We start from the raw sequence: 18207 nt of genomic DNA on the forward strand, positions 1-18207 counted from the left end.
GTGCATTCAGCACCGCCCGCCACAATGACAGAAAGGCATGCTGTGCACTTCCATGCATAGGTACCCCCCATGTGCACCCCCCCCCCCCCCCCCCGAGTCCTTGGGGGCCCGCAACGGCCCCCACAAGCAATTACCGCATGCTTTTCCGTGGCGGCATTGCCGCCACGGAAAAGCAGCTGCAGACGGACATCCTAATATGGATGGCGGTGTCTGATAGACAACGCCACCATATGGTCCCATTACCGCCCCGGCCGCAATGTGACCGGGGCGGAAAAGCGGCGGACGGTGGTTTCGTCCGCCGCGGACCTCCACGCCATCCTAATATGGCGGGGGGAACTAGAATGCGGATGTCGGGCGGATTGCCCCTGCCAGGCTGTCGGTGGCCACCGCCAGCCTGGCGGGGGCAGTCCGCACGACATCCTAATGGGCCCCATAGTCTTCATTCCTGTGGCCATTGTTATCTTTCTACTGGTTTGGATTGTTAAACCAGGTTAGAGCTCTCTGCTCTGCTCTGCTATTGTGGACTGATAGACAGAGTGACCACACATAAAGGTGTTTTGCTGAAAAATGTATGATTTAACAAAATATTATTCCATGAGATAGGCAACACAGCAAATGATAGCATAATCAGTGTGTTGTGTCAGGACTCACACTTAGCAGAACAACATCTGGGTGGTAAATTGCTAATTCTTTTGGCCGTTGGGGGTGTTAAAAAGGTCAAAGGAAGTGGATTGGTGGTGTATGCTTCTTCATCCTTTTTTTCTTGTAAACAGATGTCGAAATGGAGCCTGATAGTTTTAGGTACATGATGCATTCCTCTAGGTATTTTAACTCTGAACGGTACAGACCAAGGACAAGGAACAACTATTGGACATCCATTATCAAGCAAAGTCTGACCATTGAAAATTGCTCCTTCCAGATGCTCATTGGTTCTCATTGTCCCCTGCCTTTCAGTTGAAATGCATATGTAGTTTCGGGGCTCATTAAGGTGAATAATTTGGAAAGTACTTGCTAATGCTAAACATTAAGACCATTTTTGAGGACAGTCTTGGTAGGTGACGTGGTTAAGGATCATGCCCCTTGGGATGCTTAGCAAATGGTTTCATTGGTTTTCATAGTGTTACAAATCATTCGATAAGTCTTCTTTGCATCATCATGTTGCGACAGATGTTGATTACGGAATATGTTTAATGGGGTTAAGAATGTGTGTGGGTCATAAGATGAGTAAAGGAACTAAACTGGAAAAGGCTCATCTAGGTGTCCTCATGTAAAAAATGCTGGTCCAGGCCAACAACTGTTTCATAAAAAATTAAAACCAGAGCTCTGCAAGCACATAATTCCTCTATGGTAATTGTCATGAAGGGATTTACCGGGTCATGCGTGCTGTATAAGTGCCATTTTATTAGTAAGTTTGTCAACTTTTTCACTTATTTTTATCATAAGGATATTTGCTCCTCCAGGTTTAAAATTAGACATCTCTCTACTGAAGAGCATTTCTGTCTGGTCTGGAGCAAAACAATATGATTTTGTTTCTGGTACGTAGTCAATACAAAAGAAAATCTATGAAGTCATCTTTGGGAATTCTCTACGCTAATATTACCAGTTGAGTGTCTGTTTAGGATACCTAAATGTAATCTATATTTTTGGTAAACAAATACTTGATTTATATCGGATTTTGCTTTGTAAACTCAACTACCCTAAACCAATTAAGATTAAAATACACTGGAAATGGAAAACCTGATAACCTGTTATTTGTGGTATTTCATCCTTAAGAGGAACACTATTTTCAAAAAGAAACACCATTTTTAAACTTCTCTAAAATGCAGCCCCTACTTCCAGACACCTAATGAGTTCGTATTAACCAAGGAATATACAGCGTCTGTTCTTGTTAAGATTACACATTCAGATGCTTTCAGACTTAGCAGTCCTAATGGGTTTGTCCTTTTGTTTATTGCGAAATTACTCCACGGTTGATACATTATTTATTGTTTAAAGTTAAATGAGGAGATCCCAAGCGTAGCTTAAAGGAAGACTGGAGTGGCGGTGCATAGACTACCACAGTCGTTGTATGAGATGGCATAAGCTCCTAACACTCACAGCATTCCGTCTATAATATAATTTTATTTCCTTTATAATAGTAGTATGTTAAAACAAACTACTTTATTTTGAAATATTTGTAGGACTGGTAATGTACTAACTGGTTAGTCCCTAGGATTGTATGAGTAGGACTCTTAATCAGAATAACTAGTAAGTAATTGGTGTTACAATTTTGACGTTTTTCTTCATCATAGTTCTTTCGTTAGAAAAATAGATAAATCCGTTCCAAATGTAAAATCATTTTTCCTCTGTAGGCCCTTAATGTCGGGCACATCTCATGACCCGTGCAGTGGCGGCTGGTTATTTTAAAGAGCAGTGGGGCGAGTACACACCAGCACCCTCACTTGCACAAGCACACACAGGCACCATTCGCACCCATCTGTCCACAAGCACACAGGCATATACTCACATCCAGCCTTTCATTCACATGCACACACAAGCGCACATACTCTCACCCATCCATTCACAAGCTCCTAAATGCACACACCAGAAACCCACCTTAATTCGTTAGTCACAGTTTCACACCCACTGTACTAGGAAGAATTAATACTTTCAAGTAAAAAGTATTTATTACTACAGGAACAATCGGTTTCTCAGTACATCCAAAACAACTACACAGAGTATTATAAAAACAGCAAGAAGGCACGTCATAAATAACGAGAATAATTTTAACATTTTAGCATTATTAAAATGTCATCAAGAAACGAACTCCCTAACGTCTGCTTCTGTGTGCTACACTATGAGATCATGGAAGTCATAGCAACGTGCAGTCTAGAGTTTCATAGGCAGAAGAGACGCTCTGCATACCTAGTTGACAGCAAAGGCTGTCTCTATCAGCGTAGGCGCGAAGATAGTGTTCCCTGTGAAGGGTGAACACACTGCGATAGCAGTTAGTCAGCCTTCCTTGGGTTATCCGCTTCAGATGAGATGTAGCATTCGCGAAGTGTGCTGACAGTAGGTGAGACCATCTCTGGCAGAATCTTGGGTGATAATCTGGGCAAAGGAAATCTTCTGACAGGTGGTCAAGTGATTGTCCTTATACATTAACATTTATCAGAAGTTGAAATTTTTAACATAGGTTTAAGAATGTCTGCTATAGATAATGTGAATCATACATATGCTTCCTAGACATTTCCTTATGAACATATAAAGGGAAAAGAACGTCATTTCAGACTACCCTATTTGAGTTAATGTCTGTTTGTTGTCTTAATTATCCTTGACCTGGTGAAAAGTAGACATGTGACCGAGAAAAATGTTGCATTGATGGTCGTGTCTGTGTCATTAATCGAATGGTTTGACACATTCACAGTTCTTAGAAAAATAGTTCAGGCGACATCTAATTTGAATGGCAATAATTTTCCATAAATCGGGGAAGATGTCAACTACCATTGAGTGTGAGAGGGAAGATGGCAACCTCCTCTATTTAATATGGAGTCGGACCATTTGACTTTACATCAATACTGAGTGTAATCATGCTGCTTTGTTTGAAATATGGAACTGAACACAGTTTCATAGCCCTGCCCAGCAGAGCTGATATCATGTATGCAGTTTTATACTTCTAAAAAACATCAAACAGAAGCCAGAATAGAATTGTCCACACCTATATTCCAAGGTTGGTGTAATTCATAGTTTGCCTCTTCAGCTGAATCAGAATTTATCACCGGAATTGAGTGCAGTAAATATGATTCGCAGAGTCTCCATTTCTTGTGATACCCTCGCAGTCAAAATATTTTAGTATTTCTGCATCTTGATAATATAGGCACTTGCATTTTCGGTAATGTCAGGTGGCCAAATACCACATCAGTATTCTTGACACCCATGGAGTGAGGGCCCCAAATAGCCCATTGGCAAATAGAATATATGACGTAATCCCGCATACCATCAGTCCGCAAAAAAAATCGCGCATGTACTATTAGGCCGCAAATTAAACTAACCCTAGACAAACTCTACAACAGTACCTTAATACACTACCCCCAGCATGACCCTACACAAACACTACAATACTACACTAAACCACTACACCCCCTAAACCCTAAAACACTACCCCCAGCATGACCCTACACTACAACACTACCCAAACCCTAAACCACTACACCCCAGCATGACCCTACACTACACAAACACTACAACACTACCCTAAACCCTAAACCACTACACCCCAGCTGGACCCTACACTACACAAACACTACAACACTACCCTAAACCCTAAAACACTACCCCTGCATGACCCTACACTACAACACTACCCAAAACCCTAAAACACTACACCCCAGCATGACCCTACACTACGCAAACACTACAACACTACCCTAAACCCTAAAACACTACCCCCAGCATGAACCTACACTACGCAAACACTACAACACTACCCTAAACCCTAAAACACTACCCCCAGCATGACCCTACACTACGCAAACACTACAACACTACCCTAAACCCTAAAACACTACCCCCAGCATGACCCTACACTAAACAACCACCACAACTCTGCACTACACTAACACAACACTACACTAACACAACACTACACTACACAATCACTAACCCACGAAAAAATTAACACAAACCCACTTCCCTCTCTCGTCATCGTGGTTTTCACAACGCAAATGCATTTACCATACATGCCTTTAAATGCACATGCGTTTTGAAAAAATGCGGGATAATGGTATGCGAGGTCAATGACCCTACACTACGCAAACACTACAACACTACCCTAAAACACTACCCCCAGCATGACCTTACACTACACAAACACTACCCTAAACCCTAAAACACTACCCCCAGCATGACCCTACACTACGCAAACACTACAACACTACCCTAAACCCTAAAACACTACCCCCAGCATGAACCTACACTATGCAAACACTACAACACTACCCTAAACCCTAAAACACTACCCCCAGCATGGCCCTACACTAAACAACCACCACAACTCTACACTACACTAACACAACACTACACTAACACAACACTACACTACACAATCACTAACCCACGAAAAAATTAACACAAACCCACTTCCCTCTCTCGTCATCGTGGTTTTCACAACGCAAATGCATTTACCATACATGCCTTTAAAACGTAATTCGTTGTAAAGGCATGCGTCAGAAATGCACATGCGTTTTGAAAAAATGCGGGATAATGGTATGCGAGGTCAATGACCTTGCGGGATAATGGTATGCGGACTGAAAAGTCCACGGGATAAAATATACGGGAAAATGGCTGTAAACCGGCAAATAACCTGAACAGGAATCCATAATCCAATGTGTAGACTTCATCAAGCATGCTTAGGACTGGCAATGACTTTGACAACTAGAGACTGTTTCTGTTTCATAAGGCAAAATAAAATAATACCACAGATAAATTAGCTAAAAAAAGAGCACCATTTAGCATGTAGGGCAGAGGCTGACTCAGTGAAACATACGAAGAGGACCTCCAGGTGAATGAGCAGGTATTTAGTCCTCATTGCAAGAGGGGGCTAAGAGTGCTCTACTGTTATATTTAAGGGCAAGCGTAGTTGCCTGTTTCCCAGATGTAATCAACTTCGAAAATCCAAGGGATGGACTAAGGGGTCACAAAGTAGTAGTGTCTTTTATGGTATTTTGCTTAGCAAAGATCTTGCAGGCGTAGCCTGATTTGCATTGACCGCTTGACCAGTCAGTGCGACTCTTATCTTTCATTGGGCGAATTTCAACATGCTATACCTTTTAATTGACAGCTGGGCCATCGATACCTCCTGCGGTGTCCTATACGAAACGGGGCCAGGCAAACAGTGTTGAAAGTGAACAGAAAGAGGACTGGGACAAGGATGGGCCTCGCAAGCTGAGCAGCACAACCGTGAACTCGAAGGGTGAAGTTACTGCAAGTCCGAACGTAGGATCAGAGCGAAAAAAGTCTACCACTGTTCCAAGTGTAAGTCTCTCTAACTTCCCTGAGCAACATCCTCTCTTGAGACTCTTAAAAATGCTTTGCAGAATGGCCTACTCTTTAGTATCAACATAAGTCTTACATTTTTTGCTTTTGAAAAACATTGCATTTGAATATTTTCTGCCATGTGGTGGCCATTACTCTTTTTGTCAAACCTCAAAGAGGTAAGGGAAGCTTAACAATTCTTGGCTCAATTATGCTTTAAATGTTTCTAATTTTTAATTTCAAGTAGGTTAGGTGATGTCTTCACGAGAGAACTAGCTTAGTGCGTTATTAAAAGGCCAATTGATGGACCATGTACAATTTTTGTATGGTAACTATTCATCTAGGAAATTGTATCCGCTGTATATACTTTAATTTAGATGGTGCTTACCTCTACGAACTTTGACAAGTCGATAGGAATGCCATTTGTCATGCATTGAATCATTCATTTGTAAATTTGTGTTTTTTCAACACATTCCCTAATCTTAACCGGATTAATAACTACTCACGAATGTACAATGTTGCAAGCCTTAAAAAGAGGATTTTATTTTAAGATCACCAAGATAATTTTTTACCACCTGTTTCTCTCCTGCTCACCCAGTACCTGTGACACTCACCATGTTAATTGTCATTCTATTTTGTACATGTTAATGCGAGGAGAGCTGTAGCTCCGCTCACTGGCTTCACATGGAGAACCATTCTTCTTTGTCTGACAGCAGGCCTTTTGACACGGAACAGACCCTGATAGTTGTATTAGGAACAATGGGGTCTAATCAAGGAACTTGCCTATAGATATACTTGTCCAGCATTGTTTTAGTCTAAAGATTGGCCTGCCACCCACCTCAACTTCCCAGACAGGTTTATGCGGATAACATGCGCGTGCCCAGAATCTCACTTAAATGATGCTCAGGAATGGGGGCAGCAGGGCACATACTTCCCTTTGGAAAGGCACCTTGGTAGAGCTTTGACAGTGATTTTAATATGTACATATTAACCATATCAACCAGGGGTTCCTAGCATTGCCTCTAGGGATACTCAAAGAAGTCTGTGAATCTGAAAGGAATACTAATGGTGGAAACATTATTTACAGTTCAGTGCTGTCATTCATATTTAGTCCATGACCCTCCTTCTCATTGGCTAGGATGGGAGGGTGATAAATAGAACGTTTTTGCTCTAAAACAAATACTGCATTTGAATGTTAGCCTTTATTTTTTTTACAGTCCAGGTTATTGTCCTGGTTTCTGAATATAAATACATTTGGATTTTGATGTTAAAACCTAATTGACCTTACAACCAAGCACGAGAAAGGAAAAGTGAGGTAGCATGAGGAGATGGAAAATATGTATCCGTATTCTGGGTTTGTGAAAATTATTTGTGTAATGTCCACTAATATAAAACCCTTCATGCCAGCATTTGTTCCCAGTTTTGGCCTATAGTGGAACTGAATCTCCAGGAGAGTTTGTGAATTGCGCAAGATCAAGCCACAAATAACTGATACTTTTCACAAAACCGCCACATGAGGAATAAATACATATGCATTTCTTGACCATTATGCTGCCTGATTCTTTTTTGAAAAATGTTTAATTTGTAAATATTTTTTTTCTTTTTTCATCCCGTGAAGAACAACATATTTCCTGGTGGTGGAATGACTCGAAGAAACACGTATGTTTGCGACCGCACTACAGATCGAAACTCTGCAATACAAAATGGCAAAGACAGCAGGTACCACATCAGATTTGTTTATTGAAGTTGGCCATTTATAAAGTCAAACCAGGATAGTGTAGAAAAAAACTTTACATCCTGTTGCCAAGGAGTTTTTGGCTAATGGAGCTAGGAAAACAGAGCCACACAATTTAATTAGAAGAAAATTGAGAGTTTAAGATATATAGTTACTAAGTTGGTTACCCTGGTGGAATAACCACATTAACAGTCCCTTTTGACACCGCAGTGTACATTCATTAGCCCCAACACTGCTCTTATTCCACAGGCCATTGCACCTCTGGAGGCAGCCACCTTCCTTCTTATATATGTGTGGTTTAGTCTGTTACTGCAATTTAATGGCGTGCACATCAAAGTTCTGTATAAGTGAAGTATTTACAACACTTTGTAATTGTAACCGTGATGGGAAACTCATCGTAAATGACCACTACCTCAAATATCCCACTTCCAAGGCCTCCTATTCTTCTCCACCACTCCAGTCTCCCCTATACTTTAGATTGTAATGGCCTTTACCCCGTTCCTATACTTGCCTTAGCCCTTACTCCAGCACCTTCAGTTGTAAATGACCTGGCCCTGTTCCTGTTTCTTCTAAAAGTAAAACTGAAACACTGTTACATGGCTCCTTATCTTTATAATTATTTTATCATTTCATTCGTTTATATTCTTTTTAATTTAAGTGAGGCTAAATGACAAAATGAATGGCTTTTCAAAAACATACTCTAAATCGCTGTTATTAGATTGCTTGTTTTCTCCTTCAAGTTATGTTCGGTGACGTTCTTTGGGGGTGAGGAGCGAGGTGAGGTATGTCCAAGTTGATTCATTCTGCGCAGGCGTAGAACAAAAGCCTGCTTGTGAGGACTGAAAACCACCAAGGCCTCGAGTGGGTTCTGGTAGAAATGTGCAGTGAAATCTATTTAATACTGGAACAGATTATTCAGTCCCTTGTCCTAGTGCCTCATTTTTCAGTTTCAGTCTCACAATGAACTGTCCAATAATCATCCTTTTAAAGCTTTGAGTGTTTACAGTATTCAGTTTATATTTCAAACGATGCTCTTATTAGGCCTTTCAAGGCAAGGATAGCATTGAAATGTTTCTGACATACCTGCAGTCTCAAACTAGCAAATACAGATTGGTTCTAGAAGAGGTGGGTTGATCTCCAAGAGGGAGATTCAACGTAGGTCCATGAAGACATAGTTTCGAGACGAGAAGCCCCTCACGCTGAAATTTTGTGACAAGATATGAGCCAAATATAATAAAATGTTAGAAGGCAGTAGATACATGTTAGTATAACACCCACTACAATCAGCCCCAACATAATAAGAAGTGAAAGGTCTACCACAGCTCAAGAGGCTGACCGGTGAGTTTACACGATCACATGCAAACCATGGTTGGCGATTGCTTTTGAAGTCCCCTGGCCTCAGGCACTGTGGAGTACTCCCCTTTGGTGACATATTTTTGGGAAACCTCCAGCCTGCCCCTCCTTTTTTGCCTTGCCCAGCATTACATCCAGTAGACAGATTCACGGCCTAATAGAAACCCAAGGCCTACTGCTGTGTGTTCCCTCTTGTTGCAGTACATCAAAGAACTTAATAACTCCGGGCGTGGAGTCGAACAGCCCATGGAAACTGTTTTACAGCTAATGAGAGGATTCGTACATTCATGATAACTCCATGTGGTGGTCATTCTTTCACAATAACCCCACGCAAAGTTCATACATTCATGACAACCTCATGTGGTGGTCTTGCATTCACGATAACCTCCATGTGGTGTTCTTGCATTCATGATAACCATATGTGGTGTTCTTGCATTCATGATAACCCCATATGTTGTTCTTGCATTCATGATAACCCCATGTGTTGTTCTTGCATTCATAATAACCCCATGTGTTGTTCTTGCATTCATGATAACCTTGTGTGTTGTTCTTGCATTCATGATAACCCTGTGTGTTGTTCTTGCATTCATGATAACCTTGTGTGTTGTTCTTGCATTCATGATAACCCTGTGTGTTGTTCTTGCATTCATGATAACCCCATGTGTGGTTCTTGCATTCATGATAACCCCATTTGGTGTTGTTGCCTTCACGATAACCACATGTGTTGTTCTTGCATTTATGATAACCCTGTGTGTTGTTCTTACATTCGTGATAACCCTGTGAGTTGTTCTTGCATACATGATAACCCCATGTGGTGTTCTTGCATTCATGATAACCCCATTTGGTGTTGTTGCCTTCATGATAACCCCATATGTTGTTCTTGCATTTATGATAACCTCGTGTGTTGTTCTTATATTCATGATAACCCTGTGTGTTGTTCTTGCATTCATGATAACCTTGTGTGTTGTTCTTGCATTCATGATAACCTCGTGTGTTGTTCTTGCATTCATGATAACCTCGTGTGTTGTTCTTGCATTCATGATAACCCTGTGTGTTGTTCTTGCATACATGATAACCCCATGTGGGGTTCTTGCATTCATGATAACCCCATGTGGTGTTCTTGCATTCATGATAACCCCATGTGTTGTTTTGCATTCATGATAACCCCATGTGTTTTGCTTGCATTCAATGATAATCCTGTGTGTTGTTCTTGCATTCATGAAAGCCCCATGTTGTGTTTTTGCATTCTTGATTACCTCATGTGTTTTGCTTGCATTCATGATAAACCCATGTGGTGGTCTTGCTTTGATTAAAAACCCCATATGTTATTCATGCATTCATTATAACCCCATGTGGTGTTCATGCTCTGGACAACCCTTGTGGCGTTATTTCATTCTTGATAACCTTGTGTGGAGTTCTTGCATTCAAGACAACCTCATGTAGTGTTCTTGTATTCATGATAGCCCCATGTGTTGTTCTTGAATTCATGCTAACCTCCATGTTTTATTCTTGCATTTATGATAACCCCATGTGGTGTTCTTGCTTTCTTAAAAACCCCACTTTTTCATGCATTCATTATAATCCTATGTGGTGTTCATGCACTTAATTTCATGACAACTCCATGTAGTGTTCATGCATTCTTGGTAACCTCCATATGTTCCTGCATTCATGATAACTCCATGTGGCGTTCTTGTATTAATGTAATCCCATGTGGTTTTCGTGCAATTATGATAACCTCATGTGGTGTTTTTGCTTTCATAAAATCCCCACGTGTTGTTAATGCATTCATTATAACTCCATTTGGTGTTCATGCACTTCATTTCTTGACAACCCCATGTGGTGGTCTTGCATTCTTCATAAATCCAAGTCTTGTTCTTGCATTCAGGATAACCCCACAGCCGTGGCTCCTCTGCTATGGTGAAGGAGAGTTGCCCCACTGCTTTTCAGAAGTCTAAAAAAGGACAAATAAAATGATAATAACTTGCTGTTATCATTTTATTTTTCCTTGCTGAAGCCAGTTTTGCGGCGGGGCTTGGCTGTCGTCGCAGTCAGCAGGGGAAAAGTGGTATGTGCACTTAAGTGCGCATGACGGTTTGGCCAGCCGTTTTGTGCCAGCCAAATAGTCATGCGCACTTAACATGTTCTTCGCCGGCTGTAATGCACAGCCCAGGTGGAGAACAAGCACAGGCTTGCAGTCCCAGTCTGAGCGCTGAACCACAGTGCTCAGACCAATCACAACACTGCTGTGATGGTGACAGCAGTATCGTGATCGGCTTAGTGGAGCCTGTGTGTTTCCGGGAAGAGAAGCAAGACAGGCGACGGCTGTGGAAAGATGAGTGAATTTTTATTTTTTAAACCCCCTCCCCCGCCATTATGTATCAGTCACCAATGTAACCACATGTGGTGTTCATGCCTTCCATGTTCATTCAAGCTTATGTATAGAACACTGCATGTGTTATGATGATGATGATGTGCTTCTGGAGACTGGACCTTTTCTTAATGTTTGGCCATCGAAGTACCTCTCCGATTTCCAATACCATCATTCCCCTGTGCACAGCCCCTGCTCTGGGGCTTTTACGCTAAGGACGCCGAATCCCTCATTTAAACTATTTGCTGTATCGGTTTGAACTACTAGAGAAGCCATTAGCAGCCGTGGGTTCCCATGGCAACGAGTAATAGAGCCCTGATGAACACGCTGTTCAAGGAAACGCTTTAATTATGGTGTTTGTCGGAGATCAGTTTCAATGTATTTAAAAGCTGCAAGTAGATGTGGACAGATCCGTCTTTCTGTCAACGTGGCACAAATCATTGTTTTAGTCGGTGTGAGGGTTCTAGCCCGTTGCACGATGAATGAATGAAATGCAATGGTTCAGGGCACAGACGTCTCCACTAACAGTGCAGAGATCTACCTTTGTTTAATTCTAATCTTATTACGCAATGATGCATGTGCCCTCCATGTAATCTCTCCCTAGAGACTACCTTTATTATTTTCTTTATTTCTATTCAGAACTTGCATGCAAAAGGTGATTAATATGTTACAAAAATGAAACGTAACTAAGTTTATTGAATGGTAAGTCAACACAACAACAAAATTACAGTTTAGAAAAATAGGAAAAAAATTCTATTTATGTCTGCAAATACTAATACTGCACCAAAATCGTGACATTTCATTCCTTATTGTCTACCTACTGTAACATATCACCAGACGTGAAAAGGAAAAACAGGCTAAAATATGAAAATGAGGCTTGTAAATAAAGAGTGAAGGTCTGCTCACAAAGAAAAAGTAATATGGGACGAGCATGCGAAGCAAATCTTTTGTTGGTTTTTCCTTGCACAATATTCTTACCTCTGCCAACATTGAGTTGTCTCATATCCTAACTGTGATGAATTCTAACAAATGGAGTTCAAATTTTAGGTCAAGCTGTGTGTTGTTCTTAGCAGATATTTGTGCTGTTTAGTGCTTGAATGGTTTTTCCTATTTACAGGGTATGCCTACACTCCAGCCGCTCTTCCGCTAGACTATTGAGCAGTGGCTGATGACAGACCACATTTTGCACAAAAAGTTAAACAAAATTGCACAGTAGGCCAGGTGGATGTACTGTCCAGTTTACCCGTCCCTTTTGCCCACATACGCCCATTTGACTGCCACAGATCAATTGCCTTTTTCACTTAAGTGGAAAAAGTATTTTTGCATTTGGGGTTCCACTAAAGTTCCTTCCACGCTCTCTTGTCACCAGAGACAGTAGGTCCAGCAGATTCAGTTTTCATCCCTTGGCCGTCTCTCTTGTTAACTGTTTCCAGTACTTGTGGGCCAATAATGACATCTAGTCCTAGTCCTTTGAAGATTTCTTTACAGGAAGAGCGTTTAACAAAGGATGCACCATTAGTGTGATGTTGTCAGAACTTCTGGTCCCCAAGGGTGGGGAAGACTTAGTTGCAAGGAAGTAAAATAGAAAGTAGATATCTTTATTTCACACAGGCCCCTACCCTTTGTGATCTGTACCTCCCAAAAGCATTTCCTCCTGACTATAGGAGGAAGTAACCCCAAAAAGCTGGGTTTCACAAGTTATTGTGGGCCAACATCCCAACAGTCCAATTTCAAGCCAGCACTTCAGTGCTTCCTTCCCAATATGCCCACTTCCTGAACCTCCCAGAAGCATTAGTTACCAAGGGAGGTAGAGGGGGCTAAAAGAAGAAAGAGAGAGCTAGATATCTGACTGCAGATGCACACAAGTTTGCTGTAATGTCTACAGGATCCCTGGGGCTACTGGAGGTTTCAGGGACCTTGGGTGTGAAACAATTGTGTACACTGCTCATGCAAAGAGGCTTTCTTCATACCTGTGTTTGCATTAAAAAATACAAACGCATGGGCAATGAACCTGTTATTCCCAAATGCAGAAATATCATGGTATTGCTTTCTTCTTGCGAGCGAGGACATGTTCAGCATACCTGTTTTGAATGGTCTCATTTTGTAGGTCTTCTTCATTGCACGTATTCCCTCAGACACCCAGACCAGTTTGTCTCTTGGGCATCTACGGGAGGAAGCCACCTGCACCCCCAGAGAGCCTGTAGCTTCCTTTGGTCTCTCCCCTTTTTATGGTAGAGCTTTCTCCTTTTTACCCTCTTAACCTCAAGTGGGATAATCACAAAATCTGCTGGGCACCTTCCCAGGTTTCATGGCCCGCACTCCAGCTCTTAAACTCACTAGGTGCCAAGGATGTTATTAGTAAGAAGCACCCTAAATCCTAAAGCCTAGACTTTCAGGCCTACACTTGCCCTGCATACAGCAGTCTCCACATCCAGTGAATGGGACAGTGGACTCAACAACAATTTGCCCTTTCGTTTTCTGATGGTTGGCCCAATGATGTGGCTTAAAACTGATAAGGCCTTCCACGAATATAATGGTTTTGGCGTAGTTTTACCAAGTTGAGACTGAAAGCATCCTCTCACATCTAGAAGACATTCTAGATAGGGCTGCTAAGCTGTGGCAACAGCATGGATGTTTTAAACTAGTGTCAAATAAGATTTACAACAGTCTAACTGTGTTTTGTTGCATCAACAGTTAAGTCCTTTGTGGTGGCTCAGGCACCCACAGCTTTGCTTTCTGGTTCTCTGATTAAGGAAGTATGTAGGCTTAATCATCAAGAAGTCACAACAATGCAGCACTCTTCTTGAAGCTGGCCAGTTTGGAAGACGTTTTGATTGGCTTTAATGAGGCAGGAGGAAACGCATACTTTACAAGACATCTGCTCACCTCTCTAACAGAATTTTCTTGGGGGCTGGAAGGAGCTGAATAAAAGGGATGTATATGGTTAACCTTGCTTTAACAGGGTTGTTGATCAAACTTGTCGCAACCACAAAATCCATAACACTGTGGAGGAATGAGTGGTAAAATGACTATACATTAATTTAAAAAGCCTCCTCCTATCGTCTGTAATGTCTTTCTGGCCCGTGCCAGTGCCGACAAAGCCAGGTCTTTTCATGGGTTTTGTGGTTTTGCATACCATTACTCCAGTTCAGACAGGTCTTCCGTGGTTTGCAGTAATAAGTAACAGAAATTCCCAGTGCTAAACGGAAGAAGTGGCTAGCTATCACCTGTGATTATGGACACAGCACTCTGGGGGAGGCATAGGGCCGGTATCACTTTTTTTTTTTTTAAGCCAAGACTTAGATCACGAAGGACACTTGGATATTGTCATCATGCTTACCTAGAACTACAAAGAAGTAAATACAATTGGGGCTGGAGGAAGTTGGTATATACAGTATTCTAGATGTTTCCCTTCAACTTGATGTTTTATCCAGTCATGGTAGTGTTGTCGGTTCATTTGAGGTGTGGTACATTCAGATAATTTTCTTTGTAGATAACTGTTAGTGGCAAAATCATCCCCTCCAAAAGCTGTATACACACTTCAGTGAGCTTTATCTGTTCTTTTCTTTGCCTAGGACTCACCGTGACTGCAGTGTGGTCTTTGTTGATCATTAACCAAAAGTGTTGTTTATGGGGACTCTGCTCTATGCAGGAGTGGAGAAGGCCTCCACAAGACCATGGCATCTTTACCCGCAAGCATGGCATTTAGAGACTCAATCTTTAACAACAATGTTACAATGGAATAGCGCATTGTTTATGCTGGTTGCCCCTCTTTGCACAACAGAAGCAAATATCTGAGAACTGAAGCCAGAAGAGGATACTGTAATATTTTCTGGTGCAGAGTGCCAGAGAAATTATGGCAGACTTGTAACGGTGGTCATGGACAAAGTACGTCCAGTTAAGTGTTCTTTTTATTTTAGAAATTATGGTGGCCACTGTCGCTTTCAAAACATTTTGCTAACTTACAGGGAGCTTAGAGCCCCCCCATTGCTTACCATTGGTTGGCTTCATCGTCACTCTTGTTTCCTTGGTTCTCCTTGGTGCACACATTCCAGCTTTGCTTGCTCTTTGTGTCTTTGTCCATCCCCTGGAGCATGGACTAAGTGCTGCTTTCTTGGCTAGTGTATGTCCTTCCATGGCTTGCCAGATTACGTAAGTACTTTTTTCTCTCAGTTATAGCAGTGCCTGTGTTTGCAGCCGTCTTTGTTGATGCCTGCACTTGTGGAAACTATGAAGTTTTTATACCTGACCCACCCACTGTGGCATTTTGTCAGTAACATCACATTCACCGTCCAGGTTTTTTTTTCCAGTTCCTGATTAAGAGATGTTTTGCAAAACTTGATACTGTCGACCTTCTTAAGAAATTGAAGGGTCAATTATAACAGCAAAAGTTTCAGTGCTGTGGTGAAAAATATAAAATGGTGAATATATACTGAATAAAAGGCACAAACTGCAATGTGTACAATAACAGAAGCGTTAACGTAACAACATGTACAATTCATAAGCCCTTTAGTCACCAAAGATCTTTGGAGGTATAACATGAGTTTAAAAATGATACAAAACAACTCTTTTTCTTTGGAGTGTAGATTTAGTATCCCACAACCAACATACCCACTGGTGGCCCTTTATTGGGGGAAGTCAGCTCTAGCTGTGTCACAGGCCTTTTTTTGTTTTTGCGTGTGAGTGGGACAGGAAGCATCTCAGATAGAGGGAGGGCATGTAACACGAAGGGTGTAGATGCCTCTCACCAGGCTCTCCCCAAGCAATAAATAAAGCGCTATGATGCAGCCAGATCTGCATGCTTCATAGTGCTCTATAAAAAAGAAATTTGACTAATAGCTTTTGTAGGTGAGATCTATTGACTTAGCCGATGCTTGTTGAATACTACTGCAGTTCACCACTCTGTTTCACCTGTAGTCGGTGGAAGACCGGCATCTCCCTCGCAGCATTCTGGATCCTAAGGCAAAACTGGCACTGAAAGTATTTCTGTGTGACACCTATAGGGAAAACACCACAACAGTAGGGCGTGCACACTCAACAGTTGTGCAAAGTAGCAATGTAAATGCTCGCATGGACTCTGGATAAAAACATCTTAGTGTTTGCCACTCACCTGGCTGATGATAGTATCTTTATGGATATGCGCGGCAGGCTTACATACTATTCCAAGGGAGTGGTTGCTGAATCACGGCTTTGTGGCCTTCCTCTTTTATTTTTGTCAACTGTATTTTTATATTTGTTAAGGAATTCATACCAGGTACTAATTACATCTTAAACATCTCACCATTGGAATTTGTCACAGACAAACCCTAACATCAACACAAACCTCCCCACCGCCAGCAGCTGCACTTCTGACAGCCACCCCACAGTGGTGAGTCAGTTCTAGTAAAATAGATCTTGCCTCCATTAACACATATCACTGTTTAGCTCCTTCCCCGCTGGATAAAATGTTGTTTTATACATCAGCTATATTATAAGATCATGAGAAGAAAGTCCTAGGGCTCCACCTGATGGGGCTTGAAAAATTCAAAAGAGTTGCAGGCAGTAAATGTAACAACGTTTTCCAGGTGCAATGAAATTAAACACTTTCTTTAACACTACCAACCAACCGCTCGATAGCTAAAATATTCCCTCATCTCAAATCAAGGAGTTTCTTCTGTGCTACTGTAGAGGCCTTACCGTAAGCACTGACCTAGTAGGGACATATGCCTCCTCGTAATGCCACTTATTCTCAGCAGGTCCAGTCCTAAGTGTATCACCCAGAGCGCAAGCTGGGGGGACACACAGGAAGATGGAGTCCACCCACTACTTTAACAGGGTAGACGCTGTCCCCTTTACCAAGAAGTTTGTGCCCCAGTGAAATATGCTGAAGTTTTCCCAATGTAATTTTTTGACACCGGGACACATTCAGCAGCACCTGCAGTAAACTGCTTTCTGTTCTTACAGCAACATGCAGGGGTTAGAGGGCTTTTTAGGTTGAAGCCTACCAGACTGCATAGAAATCTGGTTTGTTAAAACCTTACCTGGGACATTCTGAAAGCTGACCTAAGAATGCATTTTGGCCATTGCATACCCTTGGCTTTGTGGTTTTTAACTCAGATTTGCCTGCCTATTTACTGTTCTATTTGTTCGAAGCCATCTGGCATGTTTTTGTCCCTCCCATGGAGCATAGCCTGTTTACTGTATTCTTCTACAAGTGCTCGATGTCTGTAAACAGGCCTTTAAATTTTGTTCTTATCTTGCCACATTTGCTGCGCATTCAAATGCTGGGGTCAAATGTCAGGCTGAGGGAGCTTGGTGTTTGCATTTCTTTCTCTGGATTCAAAGTGAGGGGATTTATCTGACAGTCTGGGGGTTGTAAGGAAAGGCTATTTTCTAGCACACAACATTAAAATGGTTGTAAATGTACTGTGCAAATATTTCAGAATATATCAGAATTAAGGAAGCACAAATGAAGCACATTATTTTGTAATTCTGAAGTGTTCTGGAAACAAATATTCTAATACGATTAAAACAAATTAATACACTAGGTGATGCCATTTCCATACATTATTGTTTGTGCTCTGTATAGTTTTATAAGTAAAACTGTATGGCCCTGCAAATGTAATGGTCATTCCAATTGAAAATGTGTTGTCTGTAAGGGCAGTGCACTACCACACCATGCATACTCCACTCTAAATGACTCCACTCTGACATTCTACTCCGCTCTAAGACACACTACTCCATTCTACAACACCCCACT

General features: G+C 41.6%; 1 protein-coding gene across 4 annotated transcripts in view; it reads left to right on the plus strand.

The window, feature by feature from the left end:
• Positions 1 to 18207, plus strand: part of MARK1 (microtubule affinity regulating kinase 1) — a 492874-nt gene that overhangs the window by 432153 nt on the left and 42514 nt on the right. For all 4 annotated transcript variants that reach the window (XM_078649810.1, XM_078649807.1, XM_078649809.1 and 1 more), the window contains exons 13-14: positions 5819 to 6012; positions 7631 to 7731. In XM_078649810.1, the coding sequence (XP_078505936.1) occupies positions 5819 to 6012; positions 7631 to 7731 (295 nt within the window). The remainder of the gene's footprint in view (positions 1 to 5818; positions 6013 to 7630; positions 7732 to 18207) is intronic.

The sequence above is a fragment of the Lissotriton helveticus genome, chromosome 6 (genome assembly GCF_964261635.1).
Source record: "Lissotriton helveticus chromosome 6, aLisHel1.1, whole genome shotgun sequence".
In the NCBI taxonomy this organism is placed as follows: Eukaryota; Metazoa; Chordata; class Amphibia; order Caudata; family Salamandridae; genus Lissotriton; species Lissotriton helveticus.